This window comes from Macrobrachium nipponense, chromosome 27, assembly GCF_015104395.2.
Source record: "Macrobrachium nipponense isolate FS-2020 chromosome 27, ASM1510439v2, whole genome shotgun sequence".
Lineage (NCBI taxonomy): Eukaryota > Metazoa > Arthropoda > Malacostraca > Decapoda > Palaemonidae > Macrobrachium > Macrobrachium nipponense.
Window position 1 is genome coordinate 27,206,420 of NC_087216.1, and position 25,409 is coordinate 27,231,828.

The 25,409-nt window shown below is 37.5% G+C and overlaps 1 protein-coding gene across 1 annotated transcript in view; it reads right to left on the reverse strand.

The window, feature by feature from the left end:
* Positions 1-2,832: 2,832 nt before the first annotated feature.
* Positions 2,833-25,409, reverse strand: part of LOC135200638 (uncharacterized) — a 56,343-nt gene continuing 33,766 nt past the window's right edge. The window contains 6 exon segments of the mRNA XM_064229247.1: positions 2,833-3,588; positions 6,572-6,592; positions 6,594-6,686; positions 18,033-18,036; positions 20,386-20,536; positions 21,655-21,772. Of these exon segments, the coding sequence (XP_064085317.1) occupies positions 3,442-3,588; positions 6,572-6,592; positions 6,594-6,686; positions 18,033-18,036; positions 20,386-20,536; positions 21,655-21,772 (534 nt within the window). The 3' untranslated portion in view covers positions 2,833-3,441.

A 25,409-nucleotide genomic window follows, 5' to 3' on the forward strand; every position in this document is an offset into this window, starting at 1 on the left:
ATGAGACCTCATTGTGAAACACTTAAAGCTTGAATGTCCTGCACACAAACACACAAACAAGCACACACATACAGCACGCGTGTAAACATACCGTTTACTTGAAAAATTACCCCTAAGTCACCGAATGTCTTAGTAGTTTATGACTGCCTATTCAGAGGCGCGCTCATCAATTACCTCTTGTGTCCATTTGCGTGTACAAATATGTACAATTGTACTTAAACGTATGTACATTTGTGGTCAAGAAGCGGAAGAATAGGTGAGAAAATAAAGGGTAATTCTTCGCTTATCTATTCGCGTTGCCAACCTGAAAAATCACTATTTCTTCTACCACTTTTCTTGGAAATTATGATACTGTCAATATGGGTTGGTTCGTCTATGAAGGTATGGACGGGAATGCGCATGCTATATATATATATATATATATATATATATATATATAATATATATATATATATATATATATATATATATATACATATATATATATATATATAGGTATGTATATCTATAAATATATATATATGTATATATATACCAATATATATATATATATATATATATATATATATGTATGTGTGTGTGTATATAATATAGTATATATATATATATATATATATATATATATATATATATATATATATATATATATATATGCATTGTACATATGTAATGTATATATATAAACATGTATATATATAATATATATATATATATATATATATATATATATATATATACATACATATATATAGTATGTATATATTATACATATTATAAATATATATATATATATATATATATATATACTAAATATGTATATATATATCCATATATATATATATAATATATGATATATATATATATATATATATATATATATATATACTATATATACGTATATATATATATATATATATATATATATATTATATATATATATACGTATATATATATATATATATATATATATATATATATACGTATATATATATATATATATATATATATATATATATATACAAATACCTTTACATACATAAATCCATACGCATTTACACGTATGCATAGCAGTGTATTATTCTATATAAAGAATATCAACGCTCGATTACAATACACATTTGTCAGTCCACACCTCACAAACGATAAGCTTCCAGCCAACCCATATCAGAGAATGGCACCTCCATCAAACCGAACGATTTAATTCGCCAGTCAATGGAGACACAATTACCCATAAATAGATTCCTATAGATTTTCAAAACTCGTTTAATCGAATTGAATCAGAGGAAATCGGATTAAAGAGGCTGCGTTGTTCCAACGAAACTGAATAATGCATAAATTGTTTGGGATTTAGTTAGGACGAATAATGGGGTAAAAGCTATATATATATATATATAAATATATATATATATATAAATATATATAATATATATATCTCTCTATATATATATAGATAGATAGATAGATAGATAGATAGATATACGGCGAATCGGTGACGGGGCTGAAGTGGACGGAATGCAATTGAATATCCCCGCGTGACGTCAGGGAATTAAAAGCCGTTTCGAGGGACAGTCGTGAATGAAAGAATCGTGTAATGGGTTCGTTATCTGGTTAATGATAAGTCTCTGCTTTTATATTCTGTTCTATAGCTTTGTTTTAGTACGTCCCAATACGTTCAAAATAAAAGAACGTGTGATTAACTACATTTTTTTAACGTCAGGGAATTAGAAGCCGTTTCGAGGGACAGTCGTGAATGACAGAATCGTGTAATGGGTTCGTTATCTGGTTAATGATAAGTCTCTGCTTTTATATTCTGTTCCATAGCTTTGTTTTGGTACGTCCTAAAACGTTCGAAAATAAAAGAACTTGTGATTAACTACATTTTTTTAACATCAATGAATTAGAAGCCATTTCGAGGGACAATCGTGAATGACAATGGTGTGATGGGTTCGTTATCTGGTTAATGATAAGTCTCTGCTTTTATATTCTGTTTTATAGCTTTGTTTTGGTACGTCCTAATCCGCTCAAAAATAAAAGAACGGGTGATTAACTAAACTTTTTTTGACGTCATTGAATTGAAGCTGTTTTGAGGGACAATCATGAATGACAAAATCGTGTAATGGGTTCGTTATCTGGTTAATGATATGTCTGCTCTTATATTCTGTTCTATAGCTTTTTTTAGTACGTCTTAATGCGCTCAAAAATAAAAGAACGGGCGATTAATTAAATTTTTTGACGGCATTGAATTGAAGCGGTTTCGAGGGTGAATTATGAATAACAGTCACGCAATGACTCGTGATTCATGTATGTAGTGGAATTTTGTCTTTATATTTCGTTTATTAAGCGTTTTTGTGCTGCATCCTAATCCGTCCTAAGACATAGGGGTATGCGACTAAATGGAATACTACTGGAATCACTTTGACATCTGCAAACCCAGGCTATTTTGAAAACTCATTTTCAGATAGAATTGTGCAGTATTTTGTTATGTATGTATTTATCGTCATTATTTCTTTATTACCCGTTTATAAAGCGTGCTCTGTACACACTAACCCTTCCTAGGAGAAGAAGAACGTGATTAAATCAAATATAATTTAAATATTCGTGATGCCAGGGAACTGAAGTTACTCTGAGGAAGTATTCTGGTATAATAGAAACACGCAATGACTCATTATTTGTGTATTTATTGTAATAATTTTTTTACTTTGTTTTATAGCTCTTTTGGTACATCCTCATCCGCTCAAAGAGAAAAGACTAGACGATTTATTAGAAGATACAGGGTGTCCATAGAGTCCCAGTACCATTCTGAGCAATAGATATTTGTAATGATACTGGGACTTTATGGACACCCTGTATATGGGAGATTACATAATCTTCAATATGAAATCAGGACAGGGGATTACTAGACAAAATTGCAGCGAAGTGTTATTATCTTCTTGCAAATAAAATAATGGAGCGGACAGGCTCATGTCTTTTGCTAGCCCAGGCTCGAAGATTACGGATAGATATAATCAAACGAACAGAAAGTAAGGAATTATTACACTTAGTCAGAGGGGAAAAAATATAAACATACGAACAAAAACTAAAAAGGAATTATTACACTCAATCAGAAAATACATATCTCCTTGTTTATAAAATAATGAACCAGACAGCCTAATGCATTTTTCTACCCCAGACTCGAAGAATACAGCAAAACAAATTTAAATAAATGAATAAAAGATCACACTCATTTCAGAAAATACATATCGCCTTGTTTATAAAATAATGGAGCAGATAGCCCTAATGATTTTTATAGCCCAGACTCGAAGAATACAGGAAAAAAAAGTTGAAAATAAATGATAAAATGGACATAAGAGGGGCATTGCGTATGAAAACCAAAACTCCTTTTGCAAAAATACGTATTACTTGATGTAATTCACGAACCACATTATCCTCCTCTACTCCTATTCAGTAGGACCTATTTCTACTCCCAGCGGAGGGATTTCTTTTTAAGGTAATAGGATTTCGAAGGATAAGGCGCCATAGGATCTCTAAGAGGAGAGTTAGAAACGCTGAGACGTATCCTGCTCCGAGGACGAAGAATGGTCCTTGGGTCTGTGGGGAAGGAAAGAGAGAAGATTTTAGTAGAGTCGTGGGCATTATTATCATTATTATTACTATTATTATTATTATTATATTCTTATTATTATTATTATTATTATTATTGTATGGTGGAAGTAAACCCTCTTTAAGCAAGTTTTATTGAAAGTAATTGCTGCCTCAGCTGCGTTAATTTAATAGAGAAGAACCATTATAAAATCAAGAACGCAGCTGAGAGCTGAGACAGCAATTACTTTCAATAAAACTTTATTATTATTATATTATTATTATTATTATTATTATTATTATTATTATTATTATTATTATTATTATAATGAACCAAGGAACTCCTGTATCGAGGATATGATATTGAGAATTAACAGACACATAGTATTAAAAATACTTAACTCTGTGCCTAAATATTTTTAACACTAGAGTGGGGTTTAATTCTAATTATCATTATTATTAATACTATTATTATTATATTATTATTATTATTATTATTATTATTATTATTATTATTATTATTATTATTTATAATGTCCCAGGTAACTTGTGTAACGATGATATAATATCGAGAATTAAAAGACACAGTAGTGTTTAAACTCTGGCCTGGCTTTTAATTCTAATAATAATAATAATATAATAATAATAATAATAATAATAATAATAATAATAATAATAAATGCTTCCTATCATGAAAATTGCCCTAAGAATGGATGAAATATCATTAAGGCGTAAACAAAAACCTATAGATCCTTTTGAAGGTTGACATTCAATTGCTTAAGGTTAATCTTACTCAGATGATTAAATTGACGCTTGGAAAATGACACTAGGGATTTTATGAAGTCTCCGTTGGATGTAATACCGCGTTAGTTGGAGGTGCGTCTCTAATAATAATAATATATATTATTATTATTATTATTATTTTATTATTAATGTCAAGAGTACATGAGGAGTTCCATGCTGGGGATTAATGAATAATAATAATAATAATAAATAATAATAATAATAAATAATTAATAATGAAAATTATGCTGATAATGAATATTTAATTTTATTATAGTATTATTTAGGAAGGGACCCTCCTGTAGACATGTTTTGTTAAAATGACTGCTGCTTCAGCACTATTAATCTTATAAGAGTCTTCTCTATCTTTGCTGATGATGGCTTTCTCATTGTTGCTTAGACTGGCGAGCAACGCACCAAAGGGCATGGTAAAATTCGGTTGAGTCATTTGATTTATTATTGCTTATACAATTCTCTCTCTCTCTCTCTCTCTCTCTCTCTCTCTCTCCTCTCTCTAACGCGACGTTTCCTCCTGATCAACAGGACATTATCAAGCGATAATACTGCTGAGGGACTGAATTCCAGTGTTGTTGTTGTTTAAGATTAAGCTGGCCTTGTGCCAGCACGGGCTCTTGCTCACAGAGCAGCCGTATTATTCCAGTGGTTTGTTGTTTAAGATTAAGCTGGCCTTGTGCCAGCACGGGCTCTTGCTCACAGAGCAGCCCCCCGTAATAGTGGCGAGTCCATCTCCTTTTATCGTGGTGTTTGCGAGCTCTTGAGTACGGTCAGAGCACTTCTCCGGCAGGTCGAGTTTTTATTGGTTCCCGGAAGGTGACTCATACGGCGGGCGTTGACGAGTCTTGCAGACCTTCTCAGGAGGGGGTATCACCGGGAGCCTCTTGATTGGCTTCTACCTGCGTGACGTCACCCCTGGTATTATTCTCATGTCCGGTGTTCGTTCCATGCGCGCTGGTACTTTCGTTAGGGGGGAGGGGTGTGTCCGTCCTCACACACGTCGTCGTGTCAGGAACGCTTCTTGGGTGGTGTTGAGGGGAAGCTTTTCCTCGAGGATGAGCAGCGCTTCTAGGAGACGCGACGTCGTGGGTCAGGTGCTCTCCGATGATCTTAATATTCCTGACGATGTCGTCTCTCGTGATGTTTCTGCGGTGTACTACAAGGGCGTGCTGCCTAATGGCGCCCTCCTGGCGTGGCAGGAAATCCTTTTTGACAGGCGCATCGTCGTCATGCCGATGTAAATCCCAGGGCATCCTTGGGCGGGGGGCATACGTATCGGTAGACGACGTTGGACTGCTTCAGGGGGTCTCCTGCCGGTGGGGAGGGGTTGTTCTCATCAGGAGGTCTTTCGTACGCCGATTCTTGTAGTAAATACTGAGAAGGTCTGCAAGACTCGTCAACGCCCGCCGTATGAGTCACCTTCCCGGGAACCAATAAAAACTCGACCTGTCGGAGAAGTGCTCTGACCGTACTAAAGAGCTCGCAACACCACGATAAAAGGAGAGGGACTCGCCACTGGAAGAGAGAGAGAGAGAGAGAGCGAGAGAGAGAGAGAGAATTGTATAAGCAATAATAAATCAAATGGACTCAACCGAATTTTGCCATGCCCCTTGTGGTGCGTTGCTCGCCAGTCTAAGCACAATGAGAAAGCCGTCATCAGAAAGATAGAGAAGGACTCTTACAAGATTAATAGTGCTTGAAGCAGCAGTCATTTTTAACAAAACCATATTAGTATTATTATTATTATTCCTTATCTCCAAGAATTATGATTATAATAATATAATAAATAATAATAATAATAATAATAATAATAATAATAATAATAATAATAATAATAATAATAATAATATAATAATAATAATAATAATAATTATTATTATTATTATTATTATTATTATTATTATTATTATTATTATATTATTATTATTATTATTATTATTTTATAAAAAAAAATAACGAAATTATGAAAATAACTTCTTATGCATTGCCATAGATTTATACGTTTTATAAAGAAAGCAATAATTATATGAAGATAATCCCCCTTTCAAAAAAAAAAGCTTAAATAAAAAATAATAAATAAAAAAATAAATAGATAAATAGCTATAATTACTTTAAGAAGATAAATTCCCCTTTCAAAAAACAAACCAAATATTAAATAAAAAAAAAGGATAATTTCCCAAATGATCAGGATCACCTGTAGGAGGCTCATGGGTTTCCGGCCCGCCGCTGCTCACTTCCGTCTCGCACAGGACCGTCACGTGTTTCTTCTTCACGTACTGCATGATGCCGAAGTACTGCAGCTGCGGATTCTGTCGGCAGGAGTCGGTGGTGTGAGGGAGAATTCGGAAAAGAAAGAATTCGGGGTTCGGGAGAATTCGGTAGAATTGGGGGATAATTCGCCCTGGGAAAGATCGGGAGAATTTGGGAGAATTCGGGGTTCTGGGGAGTTCGGTAGATTTGGGGGATAATTCAAGTTTTCTGGGAGAGATCGGGAATGTCCGGGGAATTCGGGGATCGGAGATTTCGGGGATCGGGAGATTTCGGGATCGGGAGATTTTTCGGGGATCGGGAGATTTCGGCGGAATTGGGGGATATATATATATATATAATATATATATATATATATATATATATATAATATATATATGTATATATATATCTATATGTATATATATATATATATATATATATATGTATATATAAATATGTATGTATGTAGTATATAGATATATATACTATATATACATATATATATATTTATATATATATATAATATATATATCTATCTCTATATATATCATAATATATCTAAATTATATATACATATATATATATACTATATGTATATTATATATATATCTATAGAGAGAGAGAGAGAGAGAGAGAGAGAGAGAGAGAGAGAGAGAGATGTACCCTACACGCTTTGAAATCAGGAATGATGTAGTGCATACTTTACCCTCCAAAATGAACAGAATAAACGCGTGGAGTTATGTAGATAAAAAAAAAAACAAAAAAAAAATACGACTCAAACATAACATCCCAAGAATCCGAGGCCTCAGAGACCTCCTCGAAAGTTCGCGATGTCAGCAGCCAGCTGACATTTCTTTGAAGACAGGTAATTAGGACACCTGCCCTCGTCGCAACCTGTCATTAGTCACCTCGCTTCCCCACTAGCTACCTAACGACCTGGCCTTTTTTTTTTATTGCATGAAAGACCTCAAACAAGCAAGCAGTCAACTTCATCAAAACAAAATAATTGGAGGGTTATTTGAGAGTGAGCTCAGCCCTCATGCACACCCCCCCCCCCCCCCCCCCCCGCCCTTCCACCCCACCCCACCCCAAAAGGCCCTAAGTCGATCCTTTCATCATGAATTCGTGAATTATTATTATTTTTTTCTTTTACCAAATCGGAATTCGGCAGAGTTAATTACGAGGTCGTATCTCATTTCATAACAAGATTAATTAATGTCAAATGGCGCGACATCTACAGCTCTTGGTTTGTTGACGGGCGTTTGTGATGCGTTCGCAAGTTCTTGACTATTTGTGGCGGTTTATTTGTACTTTTGAAATTCATTGAAAAGTAACCCAGGTGGACGTTATACCTCGGTTCAGTGTTGTTCATTTCGTCTTTAGTAGTTGCAAAGCAGCAGCTGCTGATTTTTCATACACGTTTGAAACGTAAATTTTATTTTGTTTAAGGGATGTGCTGGGGTAGCGCCGTTAGTGCCCCTCACGTGGCACACTGTAGGCATCCTTTTTCTTCTTCATATTCATTCCTTCTTGTTTATATTGCTATTTCACAATCCCTCATTCGTCTTTCGTGAATTTCGACTAGTATTTACTTCATCTAACTATTTTATTTTTATATTTACTCCATCTCTCACAATTTATTTAAATATTTACTCTATCTCTCACTATGTCTTTTTAATATTTACTCTATCTCTCACTATTTCTTTTTAATACTTACTCCATCTTTCTCCATCTCTCACTATTCATTTTAATATTTACTCTGTCTCTCACTATTTTTTTTATTTATTCCATCTCTCACTATTTTTTTTAATATTTACTCCATCTTTCACTATTTTATTTTTGTTTACTCCATCTCTCACTTTCTTAAAAAAATTTAATCCATCTCTCGCTATTTTTATAATGTTTACTCCATCTCACTATTTTTTTTTAACATTTACTCCATCTCTCACCAATTTTTTTTGTAATATTCACTCTCTCCTCTCTTCTTGTTTATTTTTCGCCCGAAATCTCTCACCCTGTTGTATCACTTTGTATCACAGTCCCTCACTGCGTTATTTATCGCCTTATTTCCATTTCATTATACTCTGCTCTCAAGAAGAAGAAGAAGAAGAAAAAGAAGAAGAAGGTGAACTAATTTGTTCTCTTTCTTTACGTCACTCTTCTTCTTCTGCCTGGAAAATCATCAGATTTGAGCGCTACATCTCCCCACCCGCCCAACACCCCCCCCCCCCCCCCCCCCCCGCCTCCGCCCCCCCCACCCGCCACCCACCCTTGTAAGCTCCCCCTCGGGGAGCATTGACCCTCTACCCTAAGACCCCGACCCCTTTTTCATCCTCATTTTTCACGCACGTTTCTCCATTTTAAAACCTGGCTTATAAAAAAGGCTGCAGCGCTTCCTTTACCAACCTCTCCTTTAGGGGAAATGTTTAGCCATTTTTTATCATTTTTTTTATCGTCGGGTTTCAAAAAATAAACAGTTGTTTTTTTTTCACAGGAGCATTAGGACGGATTGAGATCATTTTTCATCATCGCGTTTCAAAAAATAAACAGTGTATTTTTTACAGGAGCGCTAAGACGATTCGAGGTCATTTTTCCTAAGCAATGTATAGAATTAACCCTTATTTTTTATGGTACCTGTATTCAATTGCATTACAGCATTTCAGTCTCGTAATTTCTTTACGTCCTCGCTACGGAATCAGTTGTATTTTTTTCTTCAAACTTTTTCATATTTTTTTCTTAATACATTATTCGTGCCTTTTACTTAGAATGTATTCTGGGAAGTTCTTTAGCATCCTGTGTGACCAGTTTTACGTCGATTTTCAAACATTTACTGAAAAGGAAGGAAAAAACCTTAGGATGAAGACTGCATCGTTGCATCTCTCTAAATCAAATTCTTGTCATTGTTTTTATTTTCTTTTTCCCTGTTGGAGAGAGGTAGTAAGGACGATAATATAATAATAATAAAATAATAAGATAATAATAATAATAATAATAATAATAATAATAATAATACATCATACATCAGGATGGAGTTTGGAATAGAAAAATGCGCCTTAGTCAACATACAAAAAGGCAAAGTAACGAGAACCGAAGGGATAAAGCTACCAGATGGGAGCAACATCAAACACATAGATGAGACAGGATACAAATACCTGGGAATAATGGAAGGAGGGGTATATAAAACACCAAGAGATGAAGGACACGATCAGGAAAGAATATATGCAGAGACTCAAGGCGATACTCAAGTCAAAACTCAAACGCCGGGAAATATGATAAAAGCCATAAAACACATGGGCAGTGCCAGTAATCAGATACAGCGCCAAGGAATAGTGGAATTGGACGAAGGCAGAACTCCGCAGCATAGATCAGAAAACCAGGAAACATAGGACAATACACAAAGCACTACACCCAAGAGCAAAACGGACAGACTATACATAACACGAAAGGAAGGAGGGAGAGGACTACTAAGTATAGAGGACTGCGTCAACATCGAAAACAGAGCACTGGGCAATATCTGAAAACCAGTGAAGACGAGTGGCTAAAGAGTGCATGGGAAGAAGGACTAATAAAAGTAGACGAAGACCCAGAAATATACAGAGACAGGAGAAAGACAGAAAGAACAGAGGACTGGCACAACAAACCAATGCACGGTACAATACATGAGACAGACTAAAGAACTAGCCAGCGATGACATTGGCAATGGCTACAGAGGGGAGAGCTAAAGAAGAAACTGAAGGAATGATAACAGCGGCACAGATCAGCCCTAAGAACCAGATATGTTCAAAGTACGATAGACGGAAATAACATCTCTCCCCTATGTAGGAAGTGCAATACGAAAATTGAAACCATAAACCAATATAGCAAGTGAATGCCCGGCACTTGCAACAGAACAGTACAAAAAAGAGGCATGATTCAGTAGCAAAAGCCCTCCACTGGAGCCTGTGCAAGAAACATCAGCTACCTTGCAGTATAAGTGGTACGAGCACCAACCTGAAGGAGTGATAGAAAACGATCAGGCAAAGATCCTCTGGGACTATGGTATCAGAACGGATAGGGTGATACGTGCAAACAGACCAGACGTGACGTTGATTGACAAGGTCAAGAAGAAAGTATCATCATTGATGTCGCAATACCATGGGACACCAGAGTTGAAGAGAAAGAGAGGGAAAAAATTGGATACGTATCAAGATCTGAAAATAGAAATAAGAAGGATAGGATAATGCCAGTGGAAATCGTACCCATAATCATAGGAGCACTAGGCACGATCCAAGATCCCTGAAAAGGAATCTAGAAAAACTAGAGGCTGAAGTAGCTCCAGGACTCATGCAGAAGAGTGTGATCCTAGAAACGGCACACATAGTAAAGAAGAGTGATGGACTCCTAAGGAGGCAGGATGCAACCCGGAACCCCACACTATAATACCACCCAGTCGAATTGGAGGACTGTGATAGAGCAAAAAAAAAAAAAAAAAAATAATAATAATAATAATAATAATAATAATAGTAGTAGTAGTAGTAGTAGGTAGTTAGTAGTTAGTAGTAATAATAATTACGGTAAATAATCGAGAAATCTCCTGAGATAGGAAAATTCTGGACTTGAGAAAGTACTAAACGTACAATTCCGAGGTATTTTCTCTGACGACTAGACATAGATCCTTAAGATCCTTCAGAAGGACTCACTGCAGCTGCTGCTCCAGCGTCTCCAGAGCAGCCATAGACTTCTAGTGAAAGCAGATGAAGAAGAAGAAATCCTTTGGCCCCAAAGCCAGGAACTGGAGGCTCTTCGGAGTCTTCGGAGCCTCTAAAGTTCCTTCCTATGTCGGTGGCATTTCCGAAAACAAGACATCAGAGAAGGCAAGTGTATGTATGGAGTTAACAAATGATCAGATGTTCAGCTATATTGCATTTTGTTTGTGGTATTAGCATTCATTGAAGGCGACTTGCTCGCGAGTGTTACTGACGATATACCAATCAATTTTTTGCTGTTGTCAAGGAGTCGACAGTTGGTTTACGAGTACAGGATACTCTTGCTGCTGCTGTTGAATCTTTTGAACCAGAAATTGTTAAAGAACCGACCAGCTTGTTGGCGCCAGCCTTTGCCATCGCCATCCCTGAATTGGCCCTGTTGGCAGGACTGACGTTTGGTTGTTTGCTGGAAATTCAGAAGTCATGGACGCCAAGTTCATGAATTGGATGGAGTTCTAGAAGCAACAAGACACGACGGTGACGACTTTAGACCTGAAAGTACTCTGGAATTGGAAGATAGCGAGGCTGAACTCGCTACGGAGTTTGCAGCGATATGTCTACTAGACTGGAAGATCTGCCAGATCTGGAAGAACTAGAAGATACTGACGACGACGATTACCCAGAAACAGACACGAGCCGAATTGTCTAGACTGGAAGATCGTCTAGATCTGGAAAGAAGGGACGATAGCGACGATGGCCTGGGAAAGGCAGCAGACATGAGTGAATTGTCTAGATTGAAGAATCATCATCTAGATCTGGAAGATCTGGAAGAACTGAACGACAGTAATGATGGTCTGGAAACAGACACTAGCGAATGGTCTATACTGGAAGATCGTTTAGATCTGGAAGAACTGAACAATAGTGACGATGAACTAGAAACCTCTAGACTGGAAGATTGTCTAGAAGTGGAGAATACTGAAGATCTGGAACGTTTGTGGAAGGAGGCGAAAGAGGAGATTATTTCGCTACGGAATCAGTTGGTGGAAAAGGACCTCATGCTGAGACAGAAAGCAGATCAGGAAGCAGGCATGAAAAGTGAAAATGAGAACCTGCTCCATCAGAATGAACAAATCTTGGCTCAACAGCGAGACTTGGAGGACGATCTGAAACGGGCTTCATACGAAAGAGAGAAGATGGAGAAGTCAAATAAAGAACTGAGGGATGAAGCAGCGTCTCTGGAGAAGAAATGGCAAGAAGAAAGAAGAATGAGGAGTCTCTCCCAGCAGAAGATGGCGCGCCAAACGAGAGGAAGAATTGGAGAAGGCAAATTCGCCATCTGGAAGATTTACGTCGCAAACGAAAGCTATAGCGTCCGGAAGGCCGGCCCGAGAAACTGGCAACTCTGGAGGGTCAAATGACGTCCATCGAGGACACTGTAGCAGAACTGGAGAGCCAGATGACGGATGTTACAGCAGACCAAGTTGCTCTCCGACAAAAACTGGAGCTCGAGGAAGTGGAAAACTCGAGACTTGAGAAGGTGGCTGCAGGCTACGAAGCTCAGCTCCAAGCTTCACAGGAAAGTGCCGCTGCCCTACGAGACAGAAACTGTGAGATTGAGGAAAACCTAGCAAACGAGAGGCGGAAAAACTCGATACTGAAGAGTAAAGTCGAGTTGCTCGAGTTAGAAATTCTCGAGCTGAAAGACATTGAAGCTGCGAAGGAGAAAGAGTTGTGTGACAATAAGGAGGAGATCAAAGAGCTGAAATGGCTCAACGCCTCGAAAGCTGACAAATTGTCGGAATATGATTGGATCATCCAAGAGCTGCAGACCCAACTGAAAAGGGCTTCATTCGAAAGAGAGAAGATGGAGAAGTCAAATAAAGAACTGAGGGATGAAGCAGCGTCTCTGGAGAAGAAATGGCAAGAAGAAAGAAGAATGAGGAGTCTCTCCCAGCAGAAGATGGCCACCAACGAGAGAGAATTGAGGAAGGAAATTGGGCATCTGGAAGATTTACTCACAAGGAAAGCTATAGAGTCCGAGAAGGCCCGAGAGAAACTGGCAACTCTGGAAGGTCAAATGACGGCCATCGAGGACACTGTAGCAGAACTGGAGAGCCAGATGAACGGACGTTACACAGCAGACCAACGTTGCTCTCCGACAAAAACTGGAGCTCGAGGAAGTGGAAACTCGAGACTCGAGAAGCTGGCTGCAGACTACGAAGCTCAGCTCCAAGCTTCACAGGAAAGCGCCGCTGCTGCCCTACGAGACAGAAACTGTGAGATTGAGGAAACCCTGGCAAATGAGAGGCGGAAAAACTCGATACTGAAGAGTAAAGTAGAGTCGCTTGAGTCAGAAATTCTCGAGCTGAAAGACATTGAAGCTGCAAAGGAGAAAGAGTTGTGCGACAATAAGAAGGAGATCAAAGAGCTGAAATGGCTCAATGCCTCGAAAGCTAACAAATTGTCGGAGTGCGATTGGATCATACGAGAGCTGCAGACCCAACTGGCTAGGAAAAATGAGGAGATAGAGACCATCGGCCTAGAGAACCAGGAGTTGCAGAGGAAGGTTGCGAACTGCGAGAAGGCATTGGCAGAACACCAGAGGGAAACGCTGGAACCGAAAGACATTCATGTTTCGGAGGAAAGATCTCTGTGCGAAGATCAGGAGATGACGAACAGAAAAGGCTGAACGCCTTGCAAGCTTTTGTTAAGTTTATCAGACAGCAATTGGATCATCAGAGACCTGCAAAAACAACTGGCCAGGAAGAATGAGGAGATAGAGGCATTAAGGCTAGAGAATCAGGAGCTGACAAGCGATATGGCTGTGGACAATGAGCAGGTGTTGGCTGCACTCCAGACTGAAATTTTCGAAAAGAAACGCCGTAAAGTTGCCAAGGAGAAAGAACGGTTGTTAGAGAAAGAGAGAGCGATTGAAGAACTGAAAAGGCTAAACGCCTCGAGAGCTGACAAAGTATCAGACTCTGATTGGATCATCCAAGAGTCACAGACACAACTGGATAGGAAAAAAGAGGAGATAGATGCCATAGGCCTAGAGAACCGGGAGCTACAGATGAGGAATGCTGTGGATGACGAGCAGGCGTTGGCTGCACTCCGGGCTGAAATTCTCGAAAAGAAATGGCATGAAGTTGCCAAGGAGAAAGAACGGTTCAAGAAAAAGAGAGAGATTGAAGAACTGAAAAGGCTAAATTGCCTACGAGAGCAGACACAACTGGCTCAAAAATAAAATGAAGGAGATAGATAGGCTCTTGCATCGAAATGAGATAAATGAAGAGGAAGTTGAACAGTCAAGCCAGGAAGTAGAGGGAGAGCATGAAGATAAGGGGCAGCTTATCAACTGGCTTATGTACTGATGTTAGATAAGCCAGGATGGATAAAAAGAGGAGGCAAGTCTTGATGCTCGCCCTTTTTCCACAGCAGGAAGGGGGAGGTGGGGGGTGAGCCCGTGACCACCCCCCCTAAAAAAAGGTCGACCCAAAAAGGCCAAAAAACAGGAAGTTGATGCCACAGAGACTGACCGGGCGACCGTGAGGCTGAGGGGCTCCATCCTTCAGCAGCGTGGAGAGGGACCCACCCAATGATGCCCCCCACAACCCCATTGCAAAAAAACTTCCCCCCTGAGGGCCTCCCCCCAGGCCCATCCCCCCCGAAGGTGTTCTTTGGTGGTTCCTCTGATGTTGCTTTGGGTGTGCTTTAGCCCCACAGTCATCGGGTGCCATTCTGCGACCCACTCGTGTTCGGGCCTTTGGCCTCAGTCAGGAGGAGCTCCGCAACTGAGCTCGACTGAATGACTCGATCCATTTTCCTGCTGTGGGGGGAAAAAAACCCCACATTTTAACCTAGCCTCTGAGGGTGGGCGGCCACCCTCAGAGCCGGTCCCAAGCCCGGACAAATAGGGAGGGTTGGAATCTTCCGTAAAATGACTACCAAAAGGAATAGAGAGAGAGAGAGAGAGAGAGAGAGAAATCTGTAAAGAGTAAAACCCTGAAGAAATATCTCTCTTTAAGATCGCGAGATACGTTTTATATGCAAACTTTCTTAAATGCTACGCTTAGAGCAATTGTAGGATTTGGCCTAGAGTCTGCAGTGCCATGCACCTAGCATTCACTTTCTATTCGTTGGAATTTATTTGATAAATTTTTTAAGAATAAATTCCGCAGAATGGAAGGTAAATGCTAGGTGCACGGCACTGCAGGGAGACTCTTGACCTAATCCTACAGTTGCTCTAAGTGGAGCATCTAACTAAGTTTGTACATAAAACGTATCACAATTTTAAAGGGATATTTCCACAGGTTAGTTACCTCTCTCTCTCTCTCTCACTCTCTCTCTCTCTCTCTCTCTCTCTCTCTCTCTCTCTCTAACTGGTTGTGGGTAGGGGTTTTGACAGTAAGGTTGTGTGTGAGGATTGTGGAAGGATGGTTGTGGGTAGAGCCTAGGTGGTAGTGCCTGTGGGAGGAAGGTTGCTGAGCAGGGTTGTGGGTGAGTGAGGGTTGTGGATGCATACGTTTGTGCGTGTTAGGTTGAATGTGGAGGCTTGTGGATGGAGTTGTGGGTAAAAGGTTATAGCTGGACAGTGGATGTTGTATGTACGTGGGAGGGGTTTGTAATAATGAAATAATCTATTTATTATTATTATCATTATTTTTATTATTATTATTAAAGGAAGCCAAAAAAAACTTCTTTCAGTTTCTTCTGAAGATTGAAAAGAAACCCACAAAATTACTGTGTATAACGTGTTTGCATAATTATAAGCATTTACATTTATTTTACTCAACACTCGAGTACTTTTCAGGCCCTATCTGTGGCCCTTTCTCAAGAGATGTGTAGGTTGTCAACCTGGGTCAAGGCCCAGCAGTCTTCTGGAACTTCTTGTTGAGCATCATTTATATGATGGTTGTTCTGGGTTTTTCCTTGAGAGTTTACCAATCCCCTCTTGTCGCTCTGATATCCTGAGCTGATGGTCGATGGACTGACCATTCTGACCTGGAGATTAGGTTTTTCTGCGCAACAGACTGTTGGTGACCACTCACTTACCACAAGGTCAATCCATTGTCCATCAGCTCAGGATATCAGAACGACAAGAGGGGATTAGCATCTCTCAAGGAAACTCCAGAAACCGCCATCGTATAAATGATGGCTCAACAAGAAGTTCCAGAGAGACTGCTGGGCCTTGACCCAGGCTGACACACTACACATCTCTTGAGAAAGGGCCACAGATAGGGCCTGAAAGTACTCGAGTGTTGAGTAAAATGAAATGTAAATATTTCTAAGTAAACACGTTGTACACAGTAATTTTGTGGGTTTTTTTTTCAATAATGACATCTTACCGTCATTTTTTTATAACTTATCTATTTGTATAATCTTCTTCGTTGTTCTAAGTGTAAAGAAATAAGTGAATTAATAAGTAGAAAAGTAAATAGATAAAGATTTATCAATAAAAATAATAGATAAATGAATAAATAAATGAAAGATAAATAAATAAGTCAACGAATAAATAAATAAATGCTTAAATGAATAGATAAATAAATGAGTGAATAAATAATAAATAATTTAATGAAAGTAATAAATAAAATATATATGAATTGATAAGTAAAAAATAGAAAAATTGGTAAATTAGCAGAGAAAGTTAAAAAGTGAATAGATAAATCAATCAATAAATAGAGAAATAAATGCGATGAATAGAAAAAGGATAGATAGATAAATGATAAATAAATAAAATATAAAAAGGTTGGATCCGACTTCCAGCTTACTCGGGGCGCGTGCTAAAATCTATGTCAAAATAGAAAGTTGTTTCGCCCACTAAATTGAAATAAATACGTTATATATTATTATAAAATAATAGCTCTGTACTGTTTAACATTATTTATTTTCTACTTTTTATTCTAATAAATCAATCATATATATCCTATCCTATTAACATACACATTATTTTTTTATTTTTTACATTTGCGTTCTAATAAATCAATCATACATATCGTAATCTAAAATTTCTGTGTCTTTAACTCAACGCCAAACACCTTTTTGAATTCAGACCTTTTTGTGCGCTTTTCCAAAGACCTTTCTTACAAACAACAACAACAGGAACAACAAAGTAGTTTGTAGGCTTACTCCCCGAATAAGCGAAAATGAGTGTCTTAAGACCCCTTATTAGTGAGTTCTGTTGAACACTGGCGATTGTAAGAGTTCTCTTAAAGCTACATGTACCATCGTCTCGGTTTATTATTTTTTCTTTTTTTTCTGTTTGTGTTGATGTCATTTTTTGCTTGTGTGTGTTTTGACCGTTAGTTGTTGCGCCTAGTTTATCCTTTTTTAATTTATTATTTTAATATTTCCTTAATATGTTTTGTTTTTTATTTATTTGCATTTGGGTATTGTGTTCATAGGAATTTTGGATTATTATATATACACATATAAATACACACACACACACACACCACACACACATATATATATATATATATATATATATATATATATATATATATATAATATATATATATTTAGCTTTTATCATTGTGAATTGTTCACCATAATAATAATAATTAATAATAATAATAATAATAATAATAATAATAATAATAATAATAATAATAATTGTATCTAAAATCACCATGCACCCAAATGGATGACCACAGGAAGAACATCCTTAGTGCAAAAAGACAAGAGTAAGGGAAATATAGCCAGTAACTACAGGCCTATCACCTGCCTACCAATAATGTGGAAGTTACTAACAGGTATCATCAGTATAAGGCTCTACAATACCTAAAGGAGACAAACATCCCCCCACCACAGAAACGGCTGCAGAAGGAAGTGTAGGGGCACAAAAGAACAGCTCCTGATAGACAAAATGGTAATAAGAACAGTAGGAGAAGGAAAACCAACCTAAGCATGGCATGGATAAGACTATAAGAAAGCCCTCGACATGATACACACATGGCTCATAGAATGCCTGAAAAATATGGGGCATAGCAAAACACCATCAGCTTCCTCAAAAATACAATGCGCAACTGGAATATAATACTTACAAGCTCTGGAATAAGACTAGCAGAGGTATATCAGGAGAGGGATCTTCCAGGGAGATTCACTGTCCCCACTACTCTTCGTAGTAGCCATGATTCCCATGACAAAAGTACTACAGAAGATGGATGCTGGGTACCACCTCAAGAAAAGAGGCAACAGAATCAACCATCTGATGTTCATGGCCCACGACATCAAGCTGTATGGTAAGAGCATCAAGGAAATAGATACCCTAATCCAGACTGGTAAGGATTGTATCTGGGGACATCAGGATGGAGTTTGGAATAGAAAAATGCGCCTTAGTCAACATACAAAAGGCAAAGTAACGAGAACTGAAGGGTTAAAGCTACCAGATGAGAGCAACATCAAACACATAGATGGAGACGGGATACAAATACCTGGGAATAATGGAAGGAGGGGATATAAAACACCAAGAGATTGAAGGACACGATCAGGAAAGAAAATATAGTATGCAGAGACTCAAGGCGAAACTCAAATAAAAAACTCAACGCCGGAAATCTTGATAAAAGCCATAAACACATGGGGGGCAGTGCCAGTAATCAGATACAGCGCAGGAATAGTCGAATGGACGAAGGCAGAACTCCGCAGCATAGATCAGAAAACAGGAAACATATGACAATACACAAAGCACTACACCCAAGAGCAAATGCGGACAGACTATACATAACACGAAAGGAAGGAGGAGAGGATACTAAGTATAGAGGACTGCGTCAACATCGAGAACAGCACTGGGGCCATAATCTGAAAACCAGTGAAGACGAGTGGCTAAAGAGTGCATGGGAGAAGGCTATAAAAGTAGACGAAGACCCAGAAAATATACAGAGGCAGGAGAATGACAAACAGAACAGAGGACTGGCACAACAAACCAATGCACGGACAATACATGAGACAGACTAAAGAACTAGCCAGCGATGACACATGGCAATGGCTACAGAGGGAGAGCTAAAGAAGGAAGCTAAAGGAATGATAACAGCGTACAAGATCAGGCCCTAAGAACCAGATAATTATGTTCAAAGAACGATAGACGGAAATAACATCTCTCCCATATGTAGGAAGTGCAATACGAAAAATGAAACCATAAACCACATAGCAAGCGAATGCCCGGCACTTGCACAGAACCAGTACAAAAAGAGGCATGATTCAGTGGCTAAAGACCTCCACTAGAGCCTGTGCAAGAAACACCAGCTACCTGCAGTAATAAGTGGTACTAGCACCAACCTGAGGGAGTGATAGAAAACGATCAGCAAAGATCCTCTGGGACTATGGTATCAGAACAGATAGGGTGATACGTGCAAATCAGACCAGACCTGACGTTGATTGACAAAGTCAAGAAGAAACTACAAAATCCCTCACTGAAGGCAGAGATGGATTATAAATCGATCAGGCACAGGTGCTACTACTTACATGAAATCACACTCAATCAATCACAACTGCTATCTACATGAAATCACTCAGTGAAGGCAAAGATAGATTATAAATCGATCAGGCACAGGTGCTACTACCTACATGAAATCACACTCAATCAATCACGACTGTTATCTACATGAAATCACTCAGTGAAGGCAAAGATAGATTATAAATCGATCAGGCACAGGTGCTACTACCTACATGAAATCACACAATCAATCACGACTGTTATCTACATGAAATCACTCAGTGAAGACAAAGATAGATTATAAATCGATCAGGCACAGGTGCTACTACCTACATGAGATCACACTCAATCAATCACGACTGCTATCTGCATGAAATCACTCAGTGAAGACAAAGATAGATTATAAATCGATCAGGCACAGGTGCTACTACCTACATGAGATCACACTCAATCAATCACGACTGTTATCTACATGAAATCACTCAGTGAAGGCAAAGATAGATTATAAATCGATCAGGCACAGGTGCTACTACCTACATGAGATCACACTCAATCAATCACGACTGCTATCTACATGAAATCACTCAGTGAAGGCAAAGATAGATTAAAAATCAATTAGTCACGGATGCTACTACTACCTACATGAAATCACACTGCACTATGTAAGGGCTGTTTTTCCTGAAGGCTATGGCGTCGGGGTTCACCTGGACGTTATCAGTGCTCAGGTGATACTTGCACTTTTCGCCCCTTTTTGTGAATTGGTTGGCCCTCCCCACGGCGGAGCTGAACACGTCTGAAATGTTGAAAAGTTTTTTTTTTTTTTTTTTTTTCTTTAGAGTGGGGAAGAGGGTTTACAAATGAAAAAATTATCATTAGAAAGACTATTGAATATTTTCTTTGCAGTAGACAGAAAATCTCTGAATATGACAGAAAATCCATTTGAATTCGAGAGAAAATCTCATTGAATTAGAAGAAATTTTCTGGATTAGACAGAAAATGTTTTGAATTAGACAGAAATTCTCTTTGGATGAGACAGAAAATATTTTTAATTAGGCAGAAATTCTCTTTGAATTAGACAGAAATTACCTTTGAATTTGACAGAGAATCCATGTGAATTAGACATAAATTCTCTTTGAATTAGACAGAATTTTTTTAATTAGACAGAAAATATTTTGAATTACACAAAAAATATTTGAATTAGCCAAAATATAAATTAGACAGAAAATATTTAGAATTAGACAGAAATTCTCTCTGACTTTGGCAGAAAATCCATTTGAATTATACTTAAATTCTCTTTGAATTAGACAGAAATTTTCTGAATTAGACAGAAAATGTTTAGAACTAGACAGAAATTCTCTTTGAATTAGACAGAAAATCCATTTGAATTAGACAGAAATTCTCTTTGAAATAGACAGATATTGTCTGAATTAGACAGAAAATATTTTGAATTAGCCACAATCTCTTTGAATTAGAAAGTATTTTGAATCAGACAGAAATTCTGTTTGAATTAGACAGAAAATATTTTGAATGAGACAGAAATTCTATTTGAATTAGTCAGAAAACATTTTGAATTAGTCAAAAAGTGTCTTTGAATTAGACAGAAAACATTTTGAATTAGACAGAAATTAATTTTGAATTAGGCAGAAAATCTTCTGAATTAGACGGAAATTAATTTGAATTAGGCAGAAAAGCTTCTGAACTAGACAGAAATTCATTTTGAATTAGCCAAACTCTCTATGAATTAGACAGAAAATGACGTCCATAGACAAAAAAAAATCAGAAATTTTGAAAACTATGACCTCGCCACCAAAAGCCCTCGAACTTTACTTCCATGAATAAAATAAAGATCAGCAAAAAGGCACAAAGATGTAAAAAGGTCAGACTGGAGGCACGGGAGATGGATGACCTTACCCACTAGGGCATACGTGCCCTTGGCCATCGCCTCGTGGAATTCAACAGAAGCAACGTAGTCGTCTGTCATGATGGCCACTCTGCTTCTTGCTGGGTATAATGCCCCCTCTTTCTTGTTCTGTTTAGGAGCGAAAAAGTTTTACTTTATATATATATATTATAATATATATACATAATTAATTACTATAATATATATCTGTATGTAATAGTATGTAGTCGTTGTCTGTATCATATATAATAATAATATATATATATTATATTATATATAGTATATATATATATATATATTATTATACATACATATATAATATACAAACCCCCTAATTTATGTTTCATTTCTATTATATCTATCTATATATATATAATATATATATATAGATTACATATATATATATACATATATTAATATATATCTATATATATATATATATATATATATATATAACTATATATATATATATAAATGTAATTATTATTCGGTATGCCTGCCGTTAATTAGTACAATTCTGTTCTTTATATCCTTCGGGCCTTTAACCTAATCGTATACTGGGTCGGAAATTAATATACGATTTTCATGTTGTTCGTAGGGGTGGGAGTATTTTTGATTTGTATTATGTGTTTCTCCCAACATCTCTCGTTGGGTTGAACCCCTATAGCGTATTATATATATATATGCATAATAGTATTTAATTATAATAGTACAAGATAAAAATAATATATAATATATATATAAAAATACAGTATATATATGTATATGTATATTATACACACAAATATAATTACATATACTCGTATATATACATATCTAGTATATATATATATATATATATATATATATATATATATATAAATATATATGTGTGTGTGTGTGTGTGTGTGTGTGTGTTAAAATGTTAAAGGAGGGATGTGCAGACTTATCATTTTTAACTTCCCATGGAGACAGAGTCCGGGCAACAAACTAAGAATGCTGATAACTCTTTTTTGGGTGGTATGATGTTAAAGTTCCTTACCTAAGCATATCAGTGCCGTGAGGGCTTGTTCAAGGTGCCCTTGAAAACTGGCTGCGACCAGTTACTTGGGGCGTTGACGAAGAGTGTGAATTCATGTGTATGTGTGCGCCTCTTCCGTTCATAATGGCATCTTTAGCCAAAACTAGGGGAAGACTTACGGAGAGGTCTGTGCGAGAAAGGCAGAGCCACGATGGCATATGCCGAGGTGTTTTTTTTTGAGAGTGTGTGAAATTCCAGGCTGCAATGGGCGGATCTAGTGGGGGGACTAAGTGTCCTAGTGGAGGGAACTATAATATTTTGGAGAGGAGATAATTAGTGTTTGACTATTACTGATTAAGACTTATTTCACGGAGGTTGGTTATCTGAGTTATTGATCTGTGAGTTACCATTCCATTAATTCTCCTATAAGAACCTGAATCATTCAATTAGTACTTTACTTTGAATAAATGTATATTTTTGTAGCTCCGACACTGATTTGGTGACCTTAGATAATGGAGAGAGAGAGGTTGGTAGAGAGAGAGAGAGAGAGAGAGAGAGAGAGAGAGAGAGAGAGAGAGAGAGAGCGAGAGAGAGAGGAAGGCTATTGCCAGTGATCGCCTTGAGAGAGAGAGACAGAGAGGAGAGACTGATTGTTACCAGTTCGCCTTCCACAATGGCTAAACGCTTACCAAATATGAAAATAGCGGGGGGGCGACGCTCCCACTGTTAATAGTGGTGGCTGGCGGTGGTCAAACGAAAAAGCCTTTTTTGAGATTGGTATCAGCTATAAAATGCTGTTTTCAGAGTGTCTGATTGTGGGAATGTGTTATGTTTCAGTTGATAACTTGTGGGGGTTAAGGTGTGTCCATCCGTTAGCGGTGGTACTGAGCAAAGACAATTGGACTAGAGTCATCAAATTTGCCCATGGTGATGCCTCAGACTCGGTTAGTCAGTCAGTTAGGACTTAGATCTTGTGAGTGCTTTCTCGCCGAGCGCGTTTGTGTTGTGCCGATGAGGTTCGCGTGTTTATAATTGCGCAGATTCCGGGTTTTCTTTCATTGTGAAGGGGTAAGTGTTACAATGTGTTTTTTTTGGGCCTGGGGGGGTTTTTGAATCATTTTGTGAATTGTGTGATTGGTTTAGGATACCACATTTTTTCCCATACGAGTAAAAAGTGATGTGTTTCTTTATTGGCGCATGTATAGAAGAGACGCATTCATCTTTGTTTAATACATATGTGTGTATGAATGGTTTTCGTACATGCTAAACTGTTGCTTGAATTGCATTCTTTGCTTGGACAAAGAGCGCCCACTTGTTCTCACGCGCTCAGCGTAATTTTTGCTGAACCGACCCAGAGGGGTATTGCAAGGGGCAAGTAGTGGTCTGCCTTGGGGGGCATTGCTTGACCGGGAGGGTGAAGCTCTCTTTTTTTTTTTTTTTAGTGGGGGGTGAATTACTTCTTTTTTTTTTTCTTTGTGTCGGGGTATTGGGGGAAGAATCTGGCCTTGGATAATGAATTTCCAATGCCAAAGGACATCAGCTGATAACGATTGGTTGATGATGTGAGATGCCCATAGGGTTTTTTTTTAGAAAGAGTTTTTTTTTTTTTTTCCTTTCTCTTGAGTGAAGAGAAAAGGAAATGATATACATATGGGATGTGGTGTAAGTTTTCCTTATGCTTTGGAAGGCATAATTATAAATGGGGACACAGTGATTGTTTTGTTTTTAATGGAGATTTGATTGGTGTTGGGGAGATTACTTTAAAATGGTGCTGAGTGATGGTGATTGCCGAGTGGTGCTGAATGGTGATGCCCGGTGGTGCTGACTGATGATGATTGCTGACTGATGTTGTCAGGTGGTGTCGCCACTGGTGGTGGATGGATGCCTCGTGTTGTATTTGGTGTATACTGGGGAAGTGGTGTTGAGTTTTGGTGTGGCAATATTGGTGTGTACTGGGGATTGGCAATATTAATGCCCTTACTTGAGATATTTTACTGGAGAATTCTTATTATTATTATTACTTGAGATATTTTACGGTAGAGGTACTTAAGTAGAATTATCATTATTTGAGATATTTCATGGGAGATTATTTTATAATTATTACAGATAATTATATTATGGAGAATTATTACAATGAATTATGGGAGAAGTTTTGTGGTTAATTATTTACCGAGTTTCTATGACTTTGGAGAATATGTCAGTAGTTCATGGGTGATGAATCTGGCTGAATTTTTGATGAATTGTGCTGAATTTTGCTGAACTTTTGGTGAATTTTTGTGCTGAATTTTGGTGAATGGGCAAGCATTAACATTGGTGATGTTTTTTATACTAATACTGGTGATTTTTTTATATACTAACATGGGTGTTGTAATGCTATCAAGGGTGGTGGTGTTTTTTTTTGTGGATTTGGGAGGAACTAACGACACATTTTTTTTCTTTTTTTTATGAGTTCAGCAGATAATTGCTTGACATCTACGTGAGTCACGGGGGATAGTTAACAGTGCCGTTGATTTTTCTTTTTTCCTTTTTTGGAAGTTAGCCACCGCTGACACAAGTTTTTTATCATGGGGGAATTTGAATTTATTTTTCTCTCCAGTTTGTGGGAATTTTTTTTTTCTTAATATCTCAGTTCGTGACTTGGAGTCATTGTTCAGGAACGTGTTTATGATTTCAGCTGTTTGATGCTGCAGAGAGATTTATGGGAGAATTATTGTATTTTTTTTAATGCATACATAATGGCACTACATTTTTTTTCTCTGGATATTT